Consider the following 24,110-nt stretch of genomic DNA (forward strand, 5'->3'; position numbering starts at 1 on the left):
CCAGGTCTGGTTGCAGGCATTCCTCACAGGGGTGCTGGAAACCACCATCCCTTCAGGGCCAGTCCTTCAGCACCAACAAAATGTTTGCTTGGCCACTGAGATCAACACGTACAAGTTCAAGCCTTGAGAGAATCTGATTTTTCCAGAAAAAAACAATGCAGTTCCCTTTTTTTTAGCATGCGGCATTGAAAGGCTTTGTCCCTCTGGCACCTGGGGGATGCAGTCACATGCTCGGTACTTACTGTTTAGCTAGTTCCATGGATATTTGCTCCAAAGAGCATCCTTTCGTCTCCGGTATAAACACAATAACAAAAGCCAGGGATGCTAGGCTCATTATTGTGTAAATGAAGCACACCCAGGACAAGCCAATGAGCTCTACAAAGGAAGAAAACATTTTTTTTTAATTTTCAAATATAACTTTTTTCCGTTGCCATATTTTTATAGGATACGGCCCCTAATGCACAGGAGAAGTTAGAAAGAAGCTAGGCTGTTATTCTTGGCTCACTTATTTGTGCCTGGCCATAATTTGAAAAAGAAGAGTGGTTTTTCTTTTTCTAATACTCCTTATGAAAGAAAATAGATGAGCCCATATTGACCCATTTAGCATGAACCTATTGATTTATTTTGCTTGTGGTCACTCTGGATGAAAACAGTGAGTAGCTGTTGTTACTCATTTGTGCAAAGGCACCGGGGGTCACAAGCGCCTCGAATGTCCACCCGTGTCTGGTTTTGTTGCACATTCTTTCAGGGAGCAAAACCAAGCATTTTTCACACTGTTGCAGTTGTCTCCAGCTAATCCTCCCTGCCTGTCAGTTCCCAGCATTTCCACTGCGTCATGGGCCCTGCGCCAGAAAGGGATCCAAGAGTGAACTCCTAAGGGGGCCAGCCAAGAACTAGTGCTTTTCTGAGCCTACAGTCCAGGGGCAGGTAGGTCCTCAGGCTAAGGGATGCTCTGTGCAGCCCCTGGAAAGTAAACCATATACAAACTCAACAGGCTGCTGCAGGCCCCTTAGCCCTTTTTCCTGCTAAAACTGAGGCAGACAGTTGACACGTTTGTCAGTTGTGTTGTTGTGAGCTAAAAATTGCAGCTGAAGCTGCTAATCCAGCTGCTGTCTTCTGCATTAGATACCTAAGTGCAGGTGCCGCTGGCCACTGTGACCTCCACATGTATTCATTTGAAGACAGAATTTCCAATTCTGCCTTTCTGCCGTAGACTAGGAACACATATTTGCTTGTAGTCACACTTTGATAAATCCAGATTAGACCCACCTAAGCCAATAGAGTTATTGTGGCTTTGCATTCATTGAAACTGAGACCAGAATAACGGCTAGGTGTGCATTAACAAGTAATGCTGCACAAAAGGAGGGGGTCTTCAGGTGAAACAGTTGATGCTGAGGACCAGAGGTCTGCACTACCTGTTTTCAGTGACATTTCCTTAGGAATAGCTCTAGTCTGGTCCAAGGACTGAGCAGGGGTTGGCAGCTGGAGTGCATTCACTGTGCATTTTCTGGTTTGGTTTTGTCCAAAAGCTTGTGCAGTTCAGGACTGCCCTGTGATGCAAACCAAAGTGCAGTGAGCGGAGGCAACTGGATGATTTGCTTCTGAAGAGGACCCTTGATCTCACTAAAGTGCTGGTGTGGACACAATGAGTTTGGCCTGGTATATTTTTCCTAGTTTTAATCAAGATAGTACTCAGGGTTTTTTTTCTCTCTCTCTTTTTTTTTTTTTTTAAGAAAACACCAATGTGAAACCCATTTTAGTCACAGATCACACTTGTTTTCAAATCCGTCTCAAAATGCATCTAACAGGATGAAAACCACCTCAACTTTTTGTGGGTTGATTGCCTGCCTCCGGTGGAGAGTAATGTAGTGTTAAAGGAAACCTGGAATTTCTGTTCCCTTATATATTTTGATTTTCAGCATGTATTTTCCTCAGAATAAGACTGAAAACTAAAATTTGCAAAACTTCTTATGAAATAAAATTAGAAAAAAATATTTGCCAATCAATGAATTTCAACATCAGCATTTAACCTTTGCCCTTGTTTATCATCACATTATAAGTTTCTATATGGTAGTCTACTTTCTCGCATTAAAACATGAAACATTTTTACCTTACAAAGACACCTTTTTCTAAAGGAAATTTTCTCAAAGCCAGGACATTCCTGTGAAAAGGAATGATTTCAATGGGATTGTCTTTAAAAATGTTTGACCAGAAAAGCTGTGGTCTGATCTAGAGCAGAACTTCCATTGACTTCAGAAGATGCAGGACTAAATCCTAAATATTATGTATTTTCAACCTACTAAGGCAATGGCGTTTTTAAGAGCTAGGGTTCACAGCCTGTGGAGTTGATGTGCAAGGTGCTCTGATAGCCAGCACCATGAAGCTGTAATTTCTAGCACAAACTAGTACTAGAAAGATGTGGTGGAAATGGTGAAGTTACACTAACAAAAAGCACCCAAACAGAGATCTGAATTTGGCTCCTGGGGCATCACAGCTGCAATTTTAGCAATGTTGTTTGTACAGGAAAGATTCGTTTTGCCCACTAGGAGAATATCAATTTGGAAGGACGCAGAGAAATCTTACCAGTTACAGTCAAAAATGTCAAGGAGATGAGGAGATTTATACCCCAGTTCATGCTAGATGTCAAAGCCATGGCCCGTCCTCTGATCCCACCAGGGAAAATTTCGCTCAGGACCAGCCAGGACACTGAAATAGAAGTAAAAAAAAAAGATGTTGTCTTCGAAAGGATGGCTTTCCTTGCTGTAAATTTAGGTAGTCCATGAATTCAGGCAAGGCCACCTGAAATAATAAGGTGATTTTCAGGGACGTTAGGTTTGTGTGGGCCCAAGCCCGGGCGGACCACCCATGGTCTGCAAGCAGCGTGTGCAGCAGTCAGCATCACCCCAGGGCATCACCCCTGCCCGGCGCCCGGCGAGCGAGCAGCGGGTGGCACCGAGGGGCAGCGCCAGCGCACACACGGAACCGGGGAAGCGAGCGCTGACTGCACATCTGTGTATGAAAGGGAGCTCTGACTAAATAACTCTCAGGTGATGTAACGCTAATGGAACTGGGGCAGCAAACCAAAGCAATCTTCAGCCTCGGAGCGGCACTGTGTGTTTATGCCACCTTATAAATCAACCTGCCACACTGAAGCAGGTTTGCTATTCCAGCTCTCCGCTCCATATAAATGAGATTGCTGAGGTAGAAATGAAGAGAAAGGGCTTGCTTTTTGGCTCCTTCATATGACACCACACCACACCACAGGTGATCCAAATGCTGGTGTTGCTAGCCCACAAAAACAAATTCAGACATGAAGAGCTGGCTGTGTAACCACCTTGATAGCAAGAGGAAAAAAAAAAGAAAAAAAAGACACCACATTTCTGCACCATTCCTGGTTATTAGAAAACAAAAAAAAACCCCGAAAACAAAAAAAAACCCTCCCCCTTCCTTTTGTTCATAAGCAGGGTGCATTATCAAGAGGTTGCTGCATGGAGAGCTTGTGGGTTAGCAGACGACCAGCACAAGATCAGAGAGGTACACGTGGATGAACTGTGTCTTCAGACCCTTGGACATGGCAATTATAAATTGCTCCTCTGTGATGTTGTTTCTGCAAAATGACAGATGGGAGTTTCCTCAGGACACTTGCACTGGGCAGTCTTGAAGTTACATTTAAAAAATAGGCTCCTGTACGTGCAAGTGTGTGTCATGCTGCAATATCCCTTTGGATGCTTGTAGAATTCCTGTGTGACAGTACTGGTAAAGGCAGAAAAGAAAAAAGTGCTGTGGAAGGAGACTAGAAAGGACCAACTGAAAGGGGGAAAAAAAAAACCTGAGCCTTGAGTCAACAGAGCAGATTCGAGCAAACTCTAGATTTCTTTGTACCACAGATTTGAATTCAATGTTTTCTGGAGCTGGCCCAGATTTTTATTTTTTTTTTTTTTTTTTTAAGGAAAAATATAAAGAGCTTCACTCCCACAGTGGGAGTGACCTGGCAGAGTGGTGATTTTATTGCGGAGAATCAAGACCACACTGCGTAATGGCCTAACACTGTTATGCATAGTCAAGTGGCATTCAGTCATAACACAGCCACCGCGTCTAACAGCAGCCGTAGAGAGCCTTTTTTTCTTTTTTTTTTCTGACTTGGATCACAGCAAAGATTAATACACTCGCTGCTGACAAGACAAACATTGCTCTAAAGAAATGCCCTGGGTGTGTTCTGTGGGGTGTCTACACATGAGTGGGGAGCAAAGAAGGAGAGAACTGGCTTCTCAAGCAGGTGTTTTTCCCTGTCAGGCCAGCTAGCCCTGCGCCTGAGCAAAACCAGGCCCTGGCAATGCATGGGGATCTCATGATTGTATTTTGCCCCTTCTCAGCATCAGGGCTGTTGAAACCAGTATCGTTAGTCACAGCCAATACAACATGTCATGACAGGGAGTGCTAGCTGAAATGCAAGGCAGCAAGTAAGCGAGACGCAAAGGAGCCCTTCTGAGCAGTGCGTGCACAGCCCATGGAGTTCGTCTCCATAGGATGGCCTGGCAGCCAGCAGCCAAGCTCGGCTCGAAAAATGGTTATATGCCAAGCCTGGCAAAGGAGATATTCATAGTTACATTAGACAGGATTGAAATAAAGTTTGAAAGAATTCAAACCCACTTTCTGCTCGGCATAAACCAACCTCCAGGAATTAACTTTTTCTGTGGGTACTTTGGTCTCTATTTGCTTCTTCTAGAATCTTTTTGCGTTCAAGCAACTCGCAGTGGCTGCTCAGAGTGGCACCGAGCGAGGAGGATCAAGTCCCATGCACTGACATGGCAGCCCCGCCAGGCTGGGCGAGCCCTGAAGCTAGTTGAGCTTCAGCAGCGTTATGGGCACTGGGGGATGGCTCATGCCACAGCTGAAACGTGTGGCACTGCGGCAGCTCCAATAGCATGCATTTTTCCAAGGACAGATTGGCCCTTTCAGGCTAACTACAATTTGTCTGGAGGTTTGAAACAGGTTGTTTTCCTGTTGAGAAACCAAAATACTTGAGGATCTGCATCAGCCGCGATAGTGGTTAGCTGCTCTTATTTCAAGCAGTTGTTTAGTTCAGACAGATCCCACCGACACACCAGATCTGTTCTTCATGTCTGCTAACTTCCTCTGGCATGGCCCTGACCTCTGCTTAGCTGGCGAGGAGTCGATAGGCTTATTCCCTGCGGAGAAAGAGCAGTTGTAGAAATCTGACACTTATTACAGTCTGTTTATGCCTTTCCCCAAGCTGAGGCAGCGATAACGATCGATTCTTTGCTTTTAGCACCTCTCTGGGATTGTTTTTACTATTTGTACCTTTGCCAAAAAGCAGCAGCTGCTGTAGGTATGGCGGGGATGTGGCTTTCTCTTGGGGAGCCAGTAACCAGGTTCGGGCTCCCATTCACAATGACTGCTCCTACCTTGTGCGCTGTGTGCAGGCAGCGCTACAGAAATTTAACCTACAAGTCACTGCAAAATCAACTATGTGCTCTGCCTTCACCAGCCTAAGCAGTGGCATTTTACAGGGGAAATCAGCCTATCCTTGAAAAGAGGATCCAAATAACCCCACCACCACCTCTCCATCTGCTGCGTAATCTAACATTATTTTAAAAGGATGCTGTGATAGTAACCACATTGCACACACTCAATAGTTTTCAGTGTCTGCTCTGGCCACCCGTGGTTGGTGTTCGTGGAACAGATGGGAAAAGAGCTGGTGCTCTCCAGGTCAGATGTGGGTGAGAGATGAGGTTAAGGGCTCAGTATGAGTCTCTGTGCTAGATTCAACAACTGTGGGATTTGTTTATGCAGTGGCTGCAGGTAATAACTCACCTTTGCTGACCTGCAGTGCGTTGTATGTTGACAGGAGTTAAGAAAAATTGTACAGTTGAATGGTCTTTTACTATGGTACAATCTGGAGAAAAGAACACCTACTACAAATGCAGAAGAAAATATTGCATTGGATCAGAAAGCTTAACTGTTTCATTAAATATCACAGAAACTCGATGTCCTGACATTCCTTGCCCAAGTAGGAAGAGTAGAGGATTCATATAAACAACCCCTTGACCAAATGGTGACATTCACCTCTAAACAAAGTCACAGGGGCTGTAAAGGCAGAAAACAGAACAATTATGGAAGATTTCAGCTGCTCCCATTAAAGCTGAATAAATTGCATAATGGAGCACAGTGCTGGGACTACATTTTAGATACCATAGATGACGGTTTCTTTTAGCACTTTGCCTGATACTTAATGAGAGAAAAAAAGCAAATCTTGCTTCAGTGCTGAGCAGGGGTAGTTCAAGGTGTAACTGTCACAAAGATGCTCTGTTTTATTGGTTATAACATCTCAAATTCAATATTCTTGTAGAAATGGAAGAGCCAAGAGCCTACCACATTTTGTTGCAAAAGGAGAACAATATTGGAATAAGCCTGCTTTCTATAAATAAATTAAAAGGACAATCAGGGTAAATGCTTCAGTGTGTTATGGAGAATGTTTAAATTACCTGACTAGAGGTTTAAAATACACATACAACCAAATAAAAGAAAAAGAAATAGCTCAGCACAGATAAACAACTGAATGAAGAAAGCTGTTAGAAATAGAAATATGCTTTCCGTAAAGGTGTACACTGTGTCCAAACAAAGAAAACACAGTATAATTGCTGAAAAGTTACTTGCAATACCATCATCAGGCAGCCAAGTATTTGGAGAGTCTGCTGGCTGAGAGGATGAGAGGCCAGGGACAGAGGAGGTGACACATGCCAGCATTGAAGAAAATGTTCCGTGGGGATGCAGGAAGGGGTCACCCTGGTAGATTTCTGTACGCAGCTGCTGGCTGGAGCTAGGATAAAGCTAAGTAATCTCAACTGGAAGAAGGAAAGGAGGGTATGTACAGTGTCTTGAGGAAGAGTTGTCTAGTTTCTGCTAAGGAAAGCCGTGTCTCTTTGAAAGAGTTAAGGAACATGGGGATCGAAAAGAATGAGCCACTGTGCTTTTCAGTTTCAAAGAGCTTTGGTGAAGTGTCATGGGGTAGAAGAGAAGGTATTCATACAAATCAATAACTGCTTACAGTAGGAAACAAAGGACAAGTCCAGTTTTCACAGTGGAAGGAGATTACTAGATCTGCTCAGAATATTTCCAGATCTCTCAGGAAAGGGAGGTGAATGCATGTGCAAAAATTACTGATGGTACAAATTATTTGGGGTAACAAAACTGAAGAAGGATTATAAAGAATTGTAAAAGGATCTCAAAGTATTGAGTACTTTGAAAAAATGATCCATAAAATTCCTTATCAACACATGCAAAGTAACACGTAGGGAGCAAACCAGCCACCAGTACCCACACCGGCGTGCCAGCGCTGCTCAGGGCACAAGTGCTGGAGCCTCTGTGGGCAGTTCAGGGACAGCATCAGCTCCCGTGAGGCAGAGGTCGTGGATGTAAACAGAGGCTTGGCAATTATTAGGAAGGGAATGCTGAATGTGCCACTGAGCAAGCCTGTTGTGCCTCTGTATTTGTCACGTTGCATGTAGATTTGGTTAACTCAGAACTAGATGAGCCATGGAGAAAGGTGTATAATGGGCTCTGCAAAGAGCAATTAAACAGATGAGGACTCTTCAGTTTAGATAATGTACGGTGGAGGGAAACAGAGTTGAAGTGGAGACGAACAGAGGTTTTCATTACATTTTTAAAGACACAAACCAAGATAATCCAAGCGAAGTTACCAGGGACAGCAGTGAGGTGAGGTGGGAGGATGTGCTTTTTCAGACAATGTGCATTTCAACTATGAAACTCACTTTCACAAGATGCTTCAGATGTGAAAAATATTAGTGGGTTAAAATGCTTAAATACTGGGTGTTAAAACATTATTTCTCTGTGTGTGTGGAAAAAGATCCATCAAGAACTGTTGGTCACAACAGTAAAAATAAATCCCCAACATTTTTCATGAAGTTCCCTAAACTACAGATAGGCAGAAGGACACGCTGTGCATGCTGCATGGGCCTTTTCTTACATATTTTCCCTCAGCATCTGCTACTGGCTATTGTTGGAGGCAGGGTAACTGATTGATTGAGTGGCCCTTTTGTTTGAGCCAACATGGCCAACTTAATGAGCTTTATATTTGGGCCATAAGCAAAGAGATGTCTCAAACCCTTGTGTGATTTCTTCCTTACTTCCTTACTTCACAGCTACGCAGTAAATAAAAAATTATTTAAAAAAAATAACAGTCATATCAGAGAAATGGAAAAATCTGAGACTATCTGAGAAATACTGTGAGCTTGAGGGTACTCAACATTCAAGTGAGGTACATGAATGAAAGATGTCCTTGTTTTGACCTTATTCCTGCCAGGAGGCAGAAGCAAATTGGAAGCTGCTCAGCAGCTCTCATTAATGAAATATTAGATTCCCTTGGTATTCATTTGCTGCTTAGCATTTTTTCCTTTCCTATACCTGTACTGTGTGAGATCAAGTTCTTTATGGTGAGATTTAGAAAGCGGCCGTTGCAATACTTGAAAGAATTCAAGTTTCTGAGGTATAAACTCTGGAAAGAGATTAAGTGGACTTACAGCTTGGGAGGGAAGTAGGCAGAAGTATGTAAGAGTTTGAAAGGGAGAACTGGGTTGTTAGCAACGCGAGGTCCAAGGGAAGATAAGGAAGGGATTATCCCACCAGTAATGCAGGCAGACCATCTAAGAATGTGTAACAAATGATCAATGTTGGGAAGGATGCAAGCAAGCCACTGCAAAGCTGCCACGAGAGCAAGGAATTCAAAGGACATGGCTAATGACTGGCTTTGCCAAGACCAGATTTTTTTCCAGGCTTATGAAACCCCACAGGTTTTTCATTTGCTTGGTTTCTGGCTCTGCTGGGTATTAACACAAATAGCCAGATGGCCAACTACTTCTCACAAAAGGCCAGCTTCAGCGCTGGTTTGCCTTGGTTTCCAAGGGCACGTTGCAGGGGATGGCACAAGGCTTTGCGGTGTGCATGGTGATGAGGTGTGTACCCGTGAGGGCACGCAGCACTGGGGCGGAGCTGGGATTTGGGGGAGGGGGGACCTGCTGCTGTAATGCACCAGCACTGTCCCGGCACTGCTCCCAGCACCCACGCAATGCAACCCCTGCAAAGGCTTTCGCAGCAGGAGAAGTGAAGGAGATTTGGGAGGCTGGCAAAAGTGAGGGATGCTTAGACTGGAAAGAAGAGAAGGTGAGACTTTATGACTACTGGTTGTAAGACACCTGATACCATTGATGAGCCAAAAGGAGCTGATGTGGTGTGGCAAACCTTAAATTATTTTTCTTTTCTTCTGGTACACTACCTTTCTGTTTCTAATGGTTAATCCTGTAGGCTGACTCCTTGAAGTAACATATGTTAGGACAAGTGGGATTTAATCTTTTTATGTCTGAGGCTGTATCAGAGTACATTGTTGTCCGGTGTTTGTACTATTTGCATCATTATCTAATAGACAGGCTGAACGCTCACATCTGCTTTTTTAAGGAACCTGGCAGTGAACCATGGAAATCACCCTTCACTCACGCCTCCTCCAGTTTACGTTAGAGCAGCAGGAGGGTTTTGGGGGAAGAAACTGTGAGACCAACGCATTACTTCCTTCCCCTGTTTTCTGGGCCACTTGAAAAGGACGGCAGTGAGATGTACTTCACCTCTGATTTTCCCCAGCCATCCTTCCTCCCCTAACCTTCTCACCACTGTGAGGCTGCATTTTAACACTTTTTTTTTTTTACTATTGGAATTTTCATCTCCATGAACTTGAAAAAAATGTAATGCCTGGTATGGGTTTTCCTGTTTCATGCAGCTGTTCAATAAATTCTTACATCTGTTTTCAGTGATCTTCAATTACTGTCCATTTTCAGCTTGAAAGAATAGTTACAAAGGAGAAGAACTTTCTTATAGACAGCGATTCCCATCTGAAGGATTACTGGGCAAGAAGTGATAGATGTATAAGGGTCTAGGAATGGTAGAATTGTCTTAGTTAATGTCATTTGTGGCCCGTCTTGCCCAATAACAGTACTCAGCAGCAAATATATCAGTAGGATGCATCATAGCTTTACGGTAGGCAGGTATGTAATAATCTGCACCTCTTTTCAGGACCCTAATAGAAGTTGATTTGAACTGACGTATGAAATGACAATTCTGTTTGCAACTGGATTTCACAGCCACTGTCTCCCTCTCTCATCCTTTGTTATGTAGACAATCCAACTGTCCCATCAAGACAGAACAACTTGCAGGGCAAGCAGAAAGGAAAAAAGAGAGAGAGAAAGAGAGAATTAAAACAAGCTTTCAAGGGAGAATGTACTTATTATAATAAATCACATACTGCCATCTAAAAAAAGGCCTTTTAATTAAAATCTGAGATGTGTATTCCTGTTTGTAGGTGTTTATTTGTTCAGAATATTGAATCCAGGATAATCCTCTGAGGCATTTGCATAGGAATGACTGCAGAAGCCAGAGGCTCTAATTCACGAGGAAGTTGTGCATGAATTAGTTCAGATTATCACACATTTCACTTCTAAAAAGTATGGAGAGGACAAATCACCCAGCTGGGTGGGGTAAATGAACCTGTTTTTCCAGTATCCAAGGGCTAATGTTGGTCCTTGAGGGGGTGCACAACAGAAAAGAGCTGTTGGGACACAGCAGTTGGGGGCAATTTAAGCCTTTGCTCTTGCAAAATAGAGATTTGTGCGTATGCTTTACAAAACTCCTAGTGGAAAGGATAAGCAACCTTTTACAGCAGTGACTTACTTAGTGAAGGGCCTGCAGTGATCCCTTTTTTTTAAGTTCCTCACTGGTCACTGCCGCTCATGCCTTGCTTTGGTTGCTGCTGGAGGGAAGCAGCCAGGACCAGCTCTGGGTCCGCCCGCCACAAAGTGTCTTTTAGTTCTCCTTCTTTCGTAAGAGTTTTCTGCACTTTGGGTTGATTTTCAAAGGCAACAGAAGCTGGGTGCCCTCCTGTGTCCCCTTTCCCTTTGAGAAAATCTTCCTGGCTTTCCTCCCAGAGCTCAGTGTGACACAGAAACTCAGATGCCACGGGAAGAAACAGTCTCCCGACTTCATGCACTGACTTACCATTGGGCCATGCTCTCTGCACTTTGGCTGCCAGTCTACACCTTCCTCAGCAGTGCCAGTAAGTTACGTGATTGCACACATTTACCTTTCTGGCATAATTATTTTCTCATACTTTATAATGCATGTTTTAGTTTGATGATCTTTACGAGTGAAATAAAATAGTCTTTGCACTTGAAGTCTTACTGACAGTTCTAGTTTTTGCACAAAGCTGGCCCAAGATCAGCTTCCCTCTAAAAAATTCCTCCTAGCCCTCTCTCCCAAAGGAAATGGGATTTTATGAAGTTTGACATATGCCCTATAATCTTTTTCACAGATTTCAGTGTCACAATGATCTTCTCTCCCAGCACATGGTCAAGGAAATGAATGTAAACTCTTTCAATGTCTTTGATATGATTATCAAAGGCCACTATTATTTACTGAATGCTTAAATGCAACACTTGACCTACAAAGTAAGAAGGGCAAATTTGGCTAATGATAGGCAGCCTTGATTATCATATGAAAGCTTGTACGAGATGGTATGCTAGACTCACTTGACAGTGCACCACTTTACAGAAGATAATGTCCCTGTGGAACAAAAGAGGATTGTTAGGCCCAATTACTAGTTAGAATCACAGCAATATTTCATTCTCTAGATTTTTTTATAAAGTGGGTCTGGAGGTAAAATGCTTCATTTTGGCCAGCGGCTACTAACTAACCTGGGTCAAACTTTGAAACTATGCCTGATTTTAAGCACAGGAGCTACTCTTCTTAAGCAGTGCCTTTGTGTCAATAGATTTATTAACATACAACTATTAGTAGAAAGATATTTATATAACACAGAGCACCAAGATCAGCATGTTGACTCAAATCGCTGTTTAGTTGCTGAAAACTACCTTTTCTGGGTAGCTCTTGGAGGGCCAAATTTTGTGCTCAGCAACAGCAGATTGAACCACGGTCGTTGCAGAGACACAGGAATATTGTCTGGGGCATGGTGTTGTCACTCCCTCTTTTCACAGTACCAAGGGCTCTGTCTTTCAGATCTGCCAGGACTTTCCCTCATTCACATACTTAAAAGTAAAGGTATGAAAAGGAACACAGTTGTCAGTGAAAACGACATCCCAGATTTCAGGTGTGCACCTCAGTACATAGTTTAAGTTCAGTCTCGGGCTTGAACAAGGCTGTTCTCTTTGCAAAATGCAGTCCTAAAACAATTAAGGAGAAGCTCCCACTGACATTGCTATGTCTCATTACTACAAAAGCATTTTTTTCCTTATTATGACCTTTTTCACACCTAAAAAAAGCCTCCCAAACTTGTAGGTTCTATCAAGTTAGATAAGATTAACCTATTTGGCTGCTATTTTAGAGAACACCTCCTGCAATTTGAAATCCTGTAATTCAGCATCCAGCTATCCAAAACTATCTTAAATTGGCTTGCACTTCACTACTACCAATCAGCCTGTGAAAAGGCAAACCGATTCCTGGGTTAGCTGACATGTTAACAAGGGGCTTCAGATAAACCTTGTCTGGGGCAAGGAAATAGGGAGAAGCAGGCAATTCACAATCCGTGCTTTATTTTTCGTTTTGGCATGCCTTGTCTTTCTACTGCAGCTTGGTAGTACAGACACAGTGTGAAATACAGGCCACGTGAGGCACCATTTGAATAGCACAGGAATAATGAACTAGATAAATACTAGGAGTGTCATATTCAAACCACATGGATGCATGCATTAAAAGATGATTCAGTACGAATGAACAGTACCAGGAATCTTGTCACAAAATAAAGAATCCAAGATCATTTTTTAATTAACTAAAATAGTACTTTCTGTACTGATCCTTGGTAAAACATGCACATTTTCAAGGTTTATTGTCCTGGTTCAGATCCAACAAAGCATTTAAGCACTTGCTTATTTTTGAGCACTTAATTTAATCCCCACCACTATCTCCTTTTCCAGAGCAAACCACAAAACAACATAAAATTGATGCTGCTCATTCTGTGAAATTTAAGGCCAGGCCACAGCTGCTCTGCAAAATGCAGAAGCTCAAAAATAAAACATTGCAAACAAATGTCCTGCAAGGCAATGGTGAGCATGAATGCCTGTTAACATCAAATTCACGTGCACTATAAATTAATACAGTAATCACATGTTTTGTAAAAGCCTGAAATATTGCTCTAATGTCAAAGATATTGATGTGAATTCTAGACACCCCTATCTTTTACCAGTGTTTTCCAAGCTAGTGCAAGGCCATACAACTTACAGTATTTCAAAACACAGGAACAACCAACAACATGGAGGGTCAGAATTTCCACACTGACAGTTCTCTTTCCCACAAGATTTTCCAGTTTATGGTAGAGCGTTTGGTGTCCAAGATTAAGTCCAAGAGCATTTTGGGGCAGAGTAGAAGCAGTCCTATGCAGTCTGGATCATAAGGGTGGCAAGAGACATGACCTCTGTGATCAAGTCCCTGGACTGTTCAGTGTCATATGTGAAACCAGCTGTTCTGGGTTTTGTTACAGATGCATTTAATGACTGAGGTAAAAGACATAGAAAAGGTTCTGCATTTAACCATGCTAATGAATCATACTTCAACTCAGGTAGCTAGTTAATCTAAGAATCACAGGAACAAAGTCAAGGGGACTAAATTTGTCTCCAGTGTAATTCTCTGGGGTTTAGGGGAATGTTCCAGCTCTGGGTTTTGGCTTGCTTAATCCAATAAAATACATAAAGAAAGACCGCCACAGACCACATAAGATTGCATAAGAAGGACAGTGATGGATTGAAAGAGGGACTTATTTCCTTCCTCATCTCCATGGATTTCACTTTTCTTGTGAACCCTTGAGCTTTCTTCCATCCTTCTTGATCCTTCTTGCCCGATCCTCCTTCCATCTTCCCCACTGTCCCCAACATGGGTTTAAAACTGCATTTGAATGACTTCAACAACTCACAATGAGATGTAGACAAAACAAGTGGGTTTTTACATGGGAATAGAATAGAATAGAATAGAATAGAATAGAATAGAATAGAATAGAATAGAATAGAATAGAATAGTTCAGTTGGAAGGGACCTACAACAATCATCTAGTCCAAGTGTCTGACCACTTCAGGGCTGATCAAAAGTTAAAGCATGTTATATGTGGAACGCTATCACAGTCTAATTTAGCTTCCTGATCACCCTAAACTCCCTCAATAGCCAATAAGGAAAGGAGGGCTGTGCCAAAGGAGAGGTCAGAGAGCAAGGGTCTGAAAGCCCCCCTTAGATGGGGAGAATATTTCCCTTTGTCGATTATCTGGGGCATCTGGCTCCCACATCAGTTAGATTTCCAAACATATTGAAACATCTGTTCCATTTTAGGTATAAATTAGTTCAGTTTTAAAGCATCCATTCAAGCTGATATAAATTTAACTCTGATATACTCAATATGGAAAATCTGCCCAGGTTTAAACTGGAAACGGACATCTCTCATCCCAAACTAGTCTTTCATCAATAAAAATTTGCTCTCACTAGGGGCTCACCTTCACTGACTTCCCTGCATGGGTTTTGTTCCTCACAGGGCCCACAACCCACACAGAGAGCTCCCACAGCAGCGAGATGGTGCATCGCAGCAGGGCTTGCTGGAGAGCATAGTCACTGCCCCTTCTGGGGGGGACCCAGGCTGGGGGACACGAAGCTACAAACCCAGTCCCTCATGTGGGAGGAATTTCATCAGTGTGAAACTAGTAACCCAAGGACGGCTTGGTGGCCTGCCACCATTTCCTGCGCTAGGATCATATGCGTGCTCAAACCTGGGGCCCAAGCATCCAGGTTAAAGCTGAATGGAAAGCAGAGACAAAAAAGTCTTTAGCAACAGGTAACTCAGAAAGGAAGCCATTTTCCTTCTGAGCCTTGGCTGTGAGACCAGGTTTCCTGATGAAGAAAGTGACTGTAGTGACCACAAGCTGCTGGTTTGTTAACCCGTATGGATGCAGGCGGGGATTTGTCCATCCTTCTCTTGTGCTTGCCCCAACAGCTTTGACTCTGCCTGTTAACTTCAGCCAGGCAGTTAGTTGTATGTGCCTTTGCACCCACACACAGAGAGCAGGGAGATGTTAGGGGTCCCCAAACGCAGGAGGAGCTTCAGTCCAAGGTGGCTGTGAGTCAGTGGCTGAGAGTCCATCAGAGAGACATCCTGGGGGGAACCACTGTCCCCCAAACTACCCCTCGTTTTGTGGATGCTGTGCTCGCCCTCCCCTAGTATGTGGTCCTCAGACATGCTTCGCATTCACTGCAGGTCTGGACTTCACAGCCCTGGGCACTGGTGAGGTGCTCCCACAGCCAGCTGGTCCCCTGGTTTGTGGGTAACGTGCTCACTTCAGAAGTTAAAAGGAAACACTGTTGTGAATGGAGTGATGAGCATGCAATTTTTTTTCCAGTTTTCCAATCAGAAGTATTCACCTGATGGCTGAGGCTAGCAGGTGGCAACAGAGGGCATAATATCCCAGTCTGAGAAGGCTTCCCATGGGTATTTAATTCCACTATTTAACAGGTTTTAATGAATACCAAAGTACTGACAGTCCTACAAGCACCCACTCAAAGGAGTTGTGCTTCCATGGGACTGTAACAGCTATGTGGAAAAGCGAGGTTTGCAGTAAGTTCTAAATCCCTCCTCCAAGACCCTGTTACGCACTTACTTGTCGACCACAAATATGTTAAAAATAATTTTTAGATTTTATATCTACGTGGATGGATATATGTGGTATTTTTTGTGCCAAGCCCTGAAACCCAGAAGACATTTCTCCAGCTGCAGACACTGATCTGCCTCGGGTGTGTTGTGGCCACAGCTGTGTGTGTGCCAAGTGGGCTCTGAGTGCTTGGGGCTGGGTCATCGCTACAGCTCCGAGAAGTCCCCTGGAAGAGGAGCCTGTGATGGCCTCCAAGAGAAGAGCTCTGAGAGTTTGGCCCTTGGCTTTGGAGCGCCACACAAAGCTGGCGGCTGTTCTAGGACATGCAGTAATAGAACATCTTCAGTCCCGGATTGGCAGAGACATAAATACCTTCAGACTTTATACGTCTAAATGGTTTTGAGGATGATTCACGTCATGAAACTGCCCCTCAGTCCCACTTTGGTGGGATGGATTTGCATCCACACGCTTAGCATGAAATGCCATGATGTCAGCGGAGCTGATGTGATTTGCACCAGCAGATTATCCCGAAGTTCATTGGCCAACTGCCTAAACACCGTTGCAGTTATACAGAAATGTGTTTAAAGGACTGACAGAGGAGGAAGAGCTCTTTTGTGCAAGGCACCAATGCCATACATGCAGTTCAAATGCACGCATTCGACATCCCCCTCTCAATAAAAGTGTTCCCCACCCCACAGCAAAAAATCCCTGTGATGTGCATGGATCCCCTTGAACTGCACTCCCACAATATGTGTAAAGAGGTACTGCCCAAGTCCTGTTTTGCTCACTTGCTTTTTATTTGCTAGAACAAATTCAGACTGGGAAAACAGATGCTCTGTTGGGTCCAGACTGAGGTTGCATTACCTCCTTCTCAGCCTAGGACTTGTTGGAGCCCCTCTGATTTTTGTTCGATAAAGAGAATTGCCTCCAGACCACACTGCATCCCTGTATTAATGTGTATGGTGCTCCTCTCTCTCTTTTGGCTACTTATGTAGGTGAGATCACCTAGTGAGACCTCCTCATTCAGGGGATATATAGCAAAATACGGAGGGAAGTTGTCCCTATTTAGTCTTTGTTCCTAAATGGTGCAAAAGGAGATGATCAGGGCAGAGAAGCAGATCTTTGGTAACGGGTGCCATCTGACCCCTGAAACTGAATCTTGTTCGTCAGGTCCGTGAGGAAAGCAGCAGGGCTCTGGGCACCCACTCTGTTTCAGAAAGGCTAGAGCTGCCCTACAGTTGTTAACCAAGAGAACTCTCTTGCACATGCTCCATCCAACCCAAAGAGTCCCACATTTACAACCTTATTTTGGAAAATAAGTCTGATACTCCAGGAGTTTGGCTTTCCTGGTTCCTGCATCTCAACATGTTGTACCACACAACAGCGATGAGTTAGGTGACACCTCTTTATAAGAAGGGACCACTATTTTTTGCCCCTCAAGTGGTTTGAACAGAGCATCTGGCAAATAAGATGCTCTGCAACTATTTCAATTAACTCTGTGTCATTTAGTAAGTGGTCATGTGTGGTCATGGCCCTGACTAGAATGTCTCTGTGTCCTTTGTGTTAAATTAATTTCTAGGGTCACATTGAGCTTTTAGCTTGGGTGATGAACTGGTCATCTACCTCCACACTCCACTCATTTCATTAGCCGGCACTCACTGCTCCCTGTGCAAGGCATAGCAGCATTTCTGCGAGGCTCAGATTTCTCCTGTCCCTCCCTCCCCATACAGCAGCAGGTTCGAATGCCTCTCCTTGCAAACATGCACTGAAAACAATGAAGAGCCCCTCTTGCACTCCTCACCCTTCAGGTGGCAGCCAGAAAGAGGTTTCTTTTGGGTTCTGCAGGCATCTTTCCCTGGTGAGAACAGTTGATCCTCGTTTGACCTTTCTGATATACAGACAAAGGTAACTCAAGACAAAGATGGGTGTCAGGTAGGTCCCCTTAGCTAATAACTGCTTTGAAACACCTCTGCAGGCTCCCCTGGAGAGACGGCATGTGCTGTTCTGTGATGTGATGCAACACTGATTTGTTGCACCTACAATAACGTCCTCAAAATTGTGTGAAATTGAGTGTGAACAAGCAGTTGAATCACAGTTCATCAAACATAATTAATCCGAAACAGAGCAGCAGAAATACTCCTTTTATCTTGCCTAAGCATTGATGATATAAATACAGAGGAGCACCCCAGAATCAAAAACGTGACTAAGCAGATGCTTGCTAGTCTGTGAATTCTTTTATAATGCAAAAATGGCTTTTATCGCTCACTGTCTATTTTTGAGAGCTCATCACTGTGCTGCCTGGATGCTCTGATAGATGGGAATAAATATATTTAGCATATGTTTAGTTCATTAAAAATCCATCTACTTCATGTAATTTGGAGACAAAAGAGAAATCATGGAAAAATACAATGTTTATAAATGTCTGCTATGCAAATCTGGACTGTAACTAATTCTTTGACCAGATTCCCAAAAAAGGAATGGAAAAAAAAAGGGCAAAGCAATTAAGAAAAAGATGATAGAGCTCATGTTGCGTGATCTGCCCTATGAAGAGCGTGCCATTTTCCTAATGGCGCTACATAGACTCTCCTTTATCCCCACAGAACATAATGCAGCATGGACTCAAAGTGGGTGAATTTGTTCCAGAAATGGCCTTGCGGGGTGAAGGGAAAAGAGCAAGATCCTCTCTGCTTTTTGTCCAAAAGAGGCTGATTTGATCAGTAGGTTACAAACAGACACATCCCCAGCACCGCCTTCACCTTAGCCAGCAGGATGGGCAGATGTCGCACGGAGTATGAGATTTTTGCATTGAAAATATAGTGGTGCAGGGGATTACAGTGCTTCTGTCCCCAGGCGCCTGCGCATCACCTGGCCACAGCAGCCAGCGAGTGCAGCCTCGATGCCTCCCTCCTGTTGCAGAGTAGACAATGGCTAATGGTCTGGTCCAGACCACAGGCCAGATTTAGAGATCAGTAACATAAACATGTTAAAACTGTTTACTTTATATAAGCAGAGTGGCTTTTTTTTTTTCTTTACACTAAGAAAGGCACACTGAGAATAAGAAAGCTAGGCTTTTAAAATACATTCAAGGATTTGGACTCCAAGCAGCAGATGTTGAAAGCTGCATATGAGACACAAATCATAACCTCATGTCCCAACCCAGACTATTTAACCACAATAGATCCTTTGCAGATTCCAACAATCTCTTGATTCTCTGACCCTTGCATTTTCTATATATTGTCAATTTTAACTGAATAGTGTACTTTTAAAGGCATGGAAATGTCTTGAAAGTACTTATCTGCAATTTGAAATACCTGTATCTCTCCTAGACCTGGCCTTCACTTGCTACGCAACGCATCTGTCAGTTTAAATTGCTTCACCGTGGCTTTATTACGCGTAATTTCAGCATGCTGGAGCTGAGACAGTGCCTGATCTTTCCCACTTGCTGTTTGAGAGCATTCATGCTCTTAGTCAAGAAGGAGGTCAGAAAGCAAGCACGGGCCTCAAAGACTTCTCAGATTAGCCTGGCAAACACACCTCAGTTTCCGTAGCCCTCACGGAAGTAGACGTCATTATCATTAACTTCACATTAGGCCAACTCAAATAACCAGGAACCCATTTACAGCCAGGTCAACAGGAAAGCAGCTTTCAACAGGAGGCCAAGCCTGAACGCATGCCCCTGCCTTGAGGGTCATTAAATATGTGTTTGAAACACCCAAGTAAAAGCTCAGGTAACATTTTCTTTTCAGGGCTGCAACCCTGGTTTTGAACCTATGTCATCAAAAGCAGAATCCAGCCCCAAGATGCTCTGCAAGGGAGGGAATAATGCAATAACACAGTGAAGCTCGCTGCCCTGGCAATGAATGCTTATCTCACGCTGCTCTCCCAGTGAGTAATGTTTAAAATAAATAAATACTGCAGGGGAGTTGCTGTTAGTGCAATTGTTGGGTTGTATTCTTGTGGCAAGCTTTTTATCATAATAGTGCAGCAGGAGTACAGTGTGTTTGCAAGGCAAGTTTGAGCCAGGGCACAAAAGCACATAAAGTCTGTTAATAAATAATAGACTCTGTGCATGTGGGTTTTGCAGCGTGGCTTAAAAAATCAACCCCTTCAAAGTACAATAGTATGCCAGTGCTATTGAAACAAAACAAAACAAAACAGAACAAAATGAAGAGATTTAATTGCTAGTCCCTGGGAATGGCAGACATGTTCTCCTCTGGAGAGGGTGGGAATCATGCAAGTGTGGTGGCAGCTGCTGCAGTACCTCGGTTGTACAGTGGCGTGCCTTTGTGTTCTTCCACTTGTGCTGTTCAGCACAGGTAGTGGCAACGATACTATGGTTTGCTCATGAACTATGATACCTTGAATGTCTTTCCTATATCTGAAGACTATTATATAGTCAGGGGTCCTCCTCAGCGGGACTCAGGCATGCTGGCATTTCATGGATTTGATGGTGTCATACCATACAGAGGTCTAGAGCTTATCATTGTCTTGGGTTTATGAGTAAGCAGCACCAAATGCCCACATCTTAACCTTCCCGATGTAAGGACGCAATAGACTAGGAAGAAGAAAGATAGCCGGGGGCCCCATAATTTTGCTGTACAAAGGTCACAGCGGTCCTTAACTTCACTGAAGAGGAGCAGCTAATTTCACTGAATTGAAGGGAGATTAGGCCATTGACCTCAATGGGCAGGACCTTTTCCTAAAAAGTACACCCCAGGCCCACCAGGATGGTCTGTGACAATACCAGGGCATATTAGCAGAAAACACTGCTTTGCCCAGCTTGGGAACTGCCTGATGCCAAGCTGGGCATGTCATCCCAGCACTTAATCCACTTGTAAGTAAATAATTACAAAGAGTTAGAAAAAGGAAACACTTACTTGGTCCAAGACCTATGGAAAATGCAGCAACATAAACAAGCAGGCTGGCCAGCGAGAGCCATTTCAGGACAACGGGAACCTCCCCACTTTCCATGTGAGACCCTGTTGTGCTTTTGCCTCCTGCCAGGGCAGTCCTGTTCAGTTCTCCTGTCCTGGCAACATCTGGGCTTCTCTGTGCGTCAAATGACAATCTTTCTGGTGAAACCATGCTAGCAAAGAGGTCCTTGAGACTCCCATTGGTGACACCAGTGAGGTTTCTTGGTCTCTGGAGAAAGAAATCCTCTGGAGATTGGCTTCTACAGACGTTGGTGAAATTCACATGTATGTTACGGTTCACTAAGCCCATAGTGACCAACGATACTGCCATAACAGAAGAGCCAATACACAGAAAAGTTTTACTTCCAACTTGATCCACAAAAACCGTGGCTGGGACTGTGCTGACCACTTTAATCACTCCAACTCCAGTAGAAGCCAAGCTGGCAGCTTCGTTGCTCTGGAACCCAACTGACTTCAAAACAGTCGATGCGTAAAATAAAATGTTGGGTTGCCCGGTTGTTTGCACAAAAAAGACTAGAGTGAGTCCTACCAACATTCGGGTCCTCATGTTGTTTTTTGAACAAAACAGGTCCAAGAAACTATACTGATGTTCATCTTTCAGGGAAGACTTGATCACAGTAAGTTCTTTAGTAGCATCAGATGTTTCCCGTAGCCTCTCCAGTACTTTTCTTGCAGCTTCATCGTTATTTTTCATGACAAGAAACCGAGGACTTGGAGGAAGGAAATACATGGCAATAGCCTGCAAAGCACCTAACGGAATCACAAGGCCAAACATGTACTTCCAGCCATGAGATACGCTGGCAAATGCGTAATTTGAAATATAGGCAAAGAGAATGCCTATCACAATCATGAGTTCATTTAATGATACAAGGAGGCCTCTTCTGTGCTGTGGGGCGATCTCAGCAATATACACACACGTTGCAATTGATGATAATGATATGGAAATACCTATGGCAATCCGTCCCACAATAAGTATCCCATATGATTCATAGGGGACTAAAATCAGACTTCCCAACACAAGTAAAGAAGATGCAATAATAATAGCAAGTCTCCTTCCAAATCGGTCTATCAGGAATCCACCCGTAAGGGATGCAAATAAGGCCCCAAAAAGCAGGGAACTTACAACGATTTCCTGCTCTTTGCAAGACAGTGCTAATATGCTGCTCATCTGAAGAAGAGCTCCAGAGATAAGGCCCAACTCATAACCCATCAGAAGTCCACTTACAGCAGCAACAGCAGAAGATAGAAAAGTAAATGTTCCACAGCCTGAAATAAGAGAAAAAACACAAAAACTTAAAAGTGTGATTTCTGCAACATTCTGACAACTAATAATAACTTTTTTTTATATACCAATCAAAAAAATCTTTTTGTAACTTCTAGGCAAAGCAGCTAGGTTCATACAAACCCAGCAGCAGTGGGGACATAAAAGGCTATTTTTGAAAAGAAAAAAAAATTTTAAATTCATATAAATTCCTCCTTAATTTTAATGCTTTTGGATTCTTTATCTTCCTGATCAGAAGTCAATAAGGTTTTGATCAGGCCCTGAGTCATTAAACCTCCTGCCTCAGAATATCATTGCAAAAGGCAACACTGACGATACAACCTTTTGGTAAGAAAGCAATTTTTACCTTGAGACGTTCTCAGTGTTTTTCCTGTACTGAACTGAGGAAGTCTTGTCCACCCAACTAGTGTAATGTGGACAAGGAAAGCAGTGATTTCCCAGCCAAATTGCTTCAACCTTGACTTGAATAAGTAACAAATTAAGTTTTCCCTCTCCACTTGCTAATTCCTTTGCTTCACCTGAGGATGCCATGAAGGCTGCTGGTACCAGTGTTTTTATTTTGCCAAATGGAAACTTATCTACTGAGCACCAGGCGGATCTAGATAGCTGGCATATTCTAGGGAAACCAATCTTTAGGTACAAATTCATTAACTTTCTGGGCTTTGCTCATCACTAATCTCAGATTCTTCAGAATATCAGGATCAAATATTTTGCATAGTTTATGACAGCCACAATGTCAGGAATAAAAAACAGATGGTGAAAACATAAACCAAATGGAGATTATATGCCTTTGAATGCCCACTTTAAAACAAACTCATTTTATACAGCTGCGATTCATTGTTTATTGTTACAAGATAGATTTTGACTGATCGTATTCTACTAACTGTGAAGCCTTTTGCACCCTAAACCTTGAAGAATATATCAGTTTGTTGTTGTTGGTCTTGTTCTTTCTCCCAGCATGATTTTCCTCGCATGATATGTTGGCTGCCACACAACTAGGAAAAGAGTAAATTGACATCTGATTTTCCAGTTAGTTGGAGATGTAGGACGTGTCTGAGGAGAGGTAGCTTTTGCAGCATAACAGAGTCCGTATTTAAGTTAATTCTCCTGGAACAAGTACTTTCCAGCTTGGCTGGAAAATGATACATAGACCTTGTTTATTTTTAGCTTATTTTTCTAAGGCATTAAGGCTCTTTGATCACGCTGACTGCCTGGAGTTCCTTGCCAATAACTTTTGAGCACATTGGTGAGGATCAGTCCCATTTGACAGAGGATATTACATTTCTAAAGCAAAACGTGAAAAGATAGGAGGAGGGCAGCCCTAGCAGTATGTCTGCACTACTAAAATAAACAGTGCTAGAGCGCAGGCCTGGACCCTGGCACGTGGCCACATATCCTACTAAATTGCTGGCATGGTCCCTGGCATGGTGGCCCCCACCTCGCGCTCTCCAGACAATTCCTGGAGGCAGTTTGGCTCGTGGCGTGAGCCCACCATCACACCCCACAGCCACTCCACAGGAGGCCGGGTTATTTCGGAGGGTAGCAGAGTATGACCGTGTGAATATAAGCTGTGCCTCCAGGGTCAGGGGAGATGTGTAAGCCCATTAAGATTATTAAGATAAGTATCGCCTATTAGCTCTCCTACCTGGCTCTTGGTTCGCTCCCTTTGAGCCAAGCAGAAGCCAAGCGGCAGCAGCCCCGAGCTATTGAGTGCACCCAGCATGCCTCAGCCCACTCTGCCTCTGGGCTCGGGTGGCTGGTGAACCAGAGATAGGCAAGAGGCAGGCAAAAACCACATGGTTTTGTTATGATGGGCCGTAAGGGCATGGGGAAAATGGGAGTATTGTGAGAAGTCTTTCAGAAGGTGGGGGTGGATGGTAGATTTATTGTGATGGAGGTGGGACAGCTTGAAGAAAATGTCAGAAACAAATTTGCAAAATGCTCTGGTGATGGAACAATCTTTTTTTATATTGTTGTTGTCCATGTCTGTATTATGTCTAAAGCTTCTTCTTCCTTTATGTCTGCAGTATCTGAGATCATTGCACTTATTTTAAACAGAGGTTAGTGCATGGGTTAGGGCAAGGTCCTACTGTACTTCCTTCACACACTGAACAGCACTTAGGTAGAAGTACTACTGACTCCAGTTAAGGTGCTTTGTGCTACATGTGCTCCATCCTCC

The 24,110-nt window shown here is 43.5% G+C and overlaps 1 protein-coding gene across 1 annotated transcript in view; it reads right to left on the reverse strand.

The window, feature by feature from the left end:
• SLC2A12 (solute carrier family 2 (facilitated glucose transporter), member 12) overlaps positions 1 to 24,110 on the reverse strand; it is a 34,754-nt gene that overhangs the window by 4,775 nt on the left and 5,869 nt on the right. Inside the window, exons 2-4 of the mRNA XM_009319072.1 lie at positions 20,593 to 21,915; positions 2,584 to 2,706; positions 243 to 375 (exon numbers count right to left, since the gene is read on the reverse strand). Of these exons, the coding sequence (XP_009317347.1) occupies positions 243 to 375; positions 2,584 to 2,706; positions 20,593 to 21,915 (1,579 nt within the window). The remainder of the gene's footprint in view (positions 1 to 242; positions 376 to 2,583; positions 2,707 to 20,592; positions 21,916 to 24,110) is intronic.

Source organism: Pygoscelis adeliae, unplaced genomic scaffold, assembly GCF_000699105.1.
Source record: "Pygoscelis adeliae isolate BGI_AS28 unplaced genomic scaffold, ASM69910v1 Scaffold172, whole genome shotgun sequence".
NCBI lineage: Eukaryota > Metazoa > Chordata > Aves > Sphenisciformes > Spheniscidae > Pygoscelis > Pygoscelis adeliae.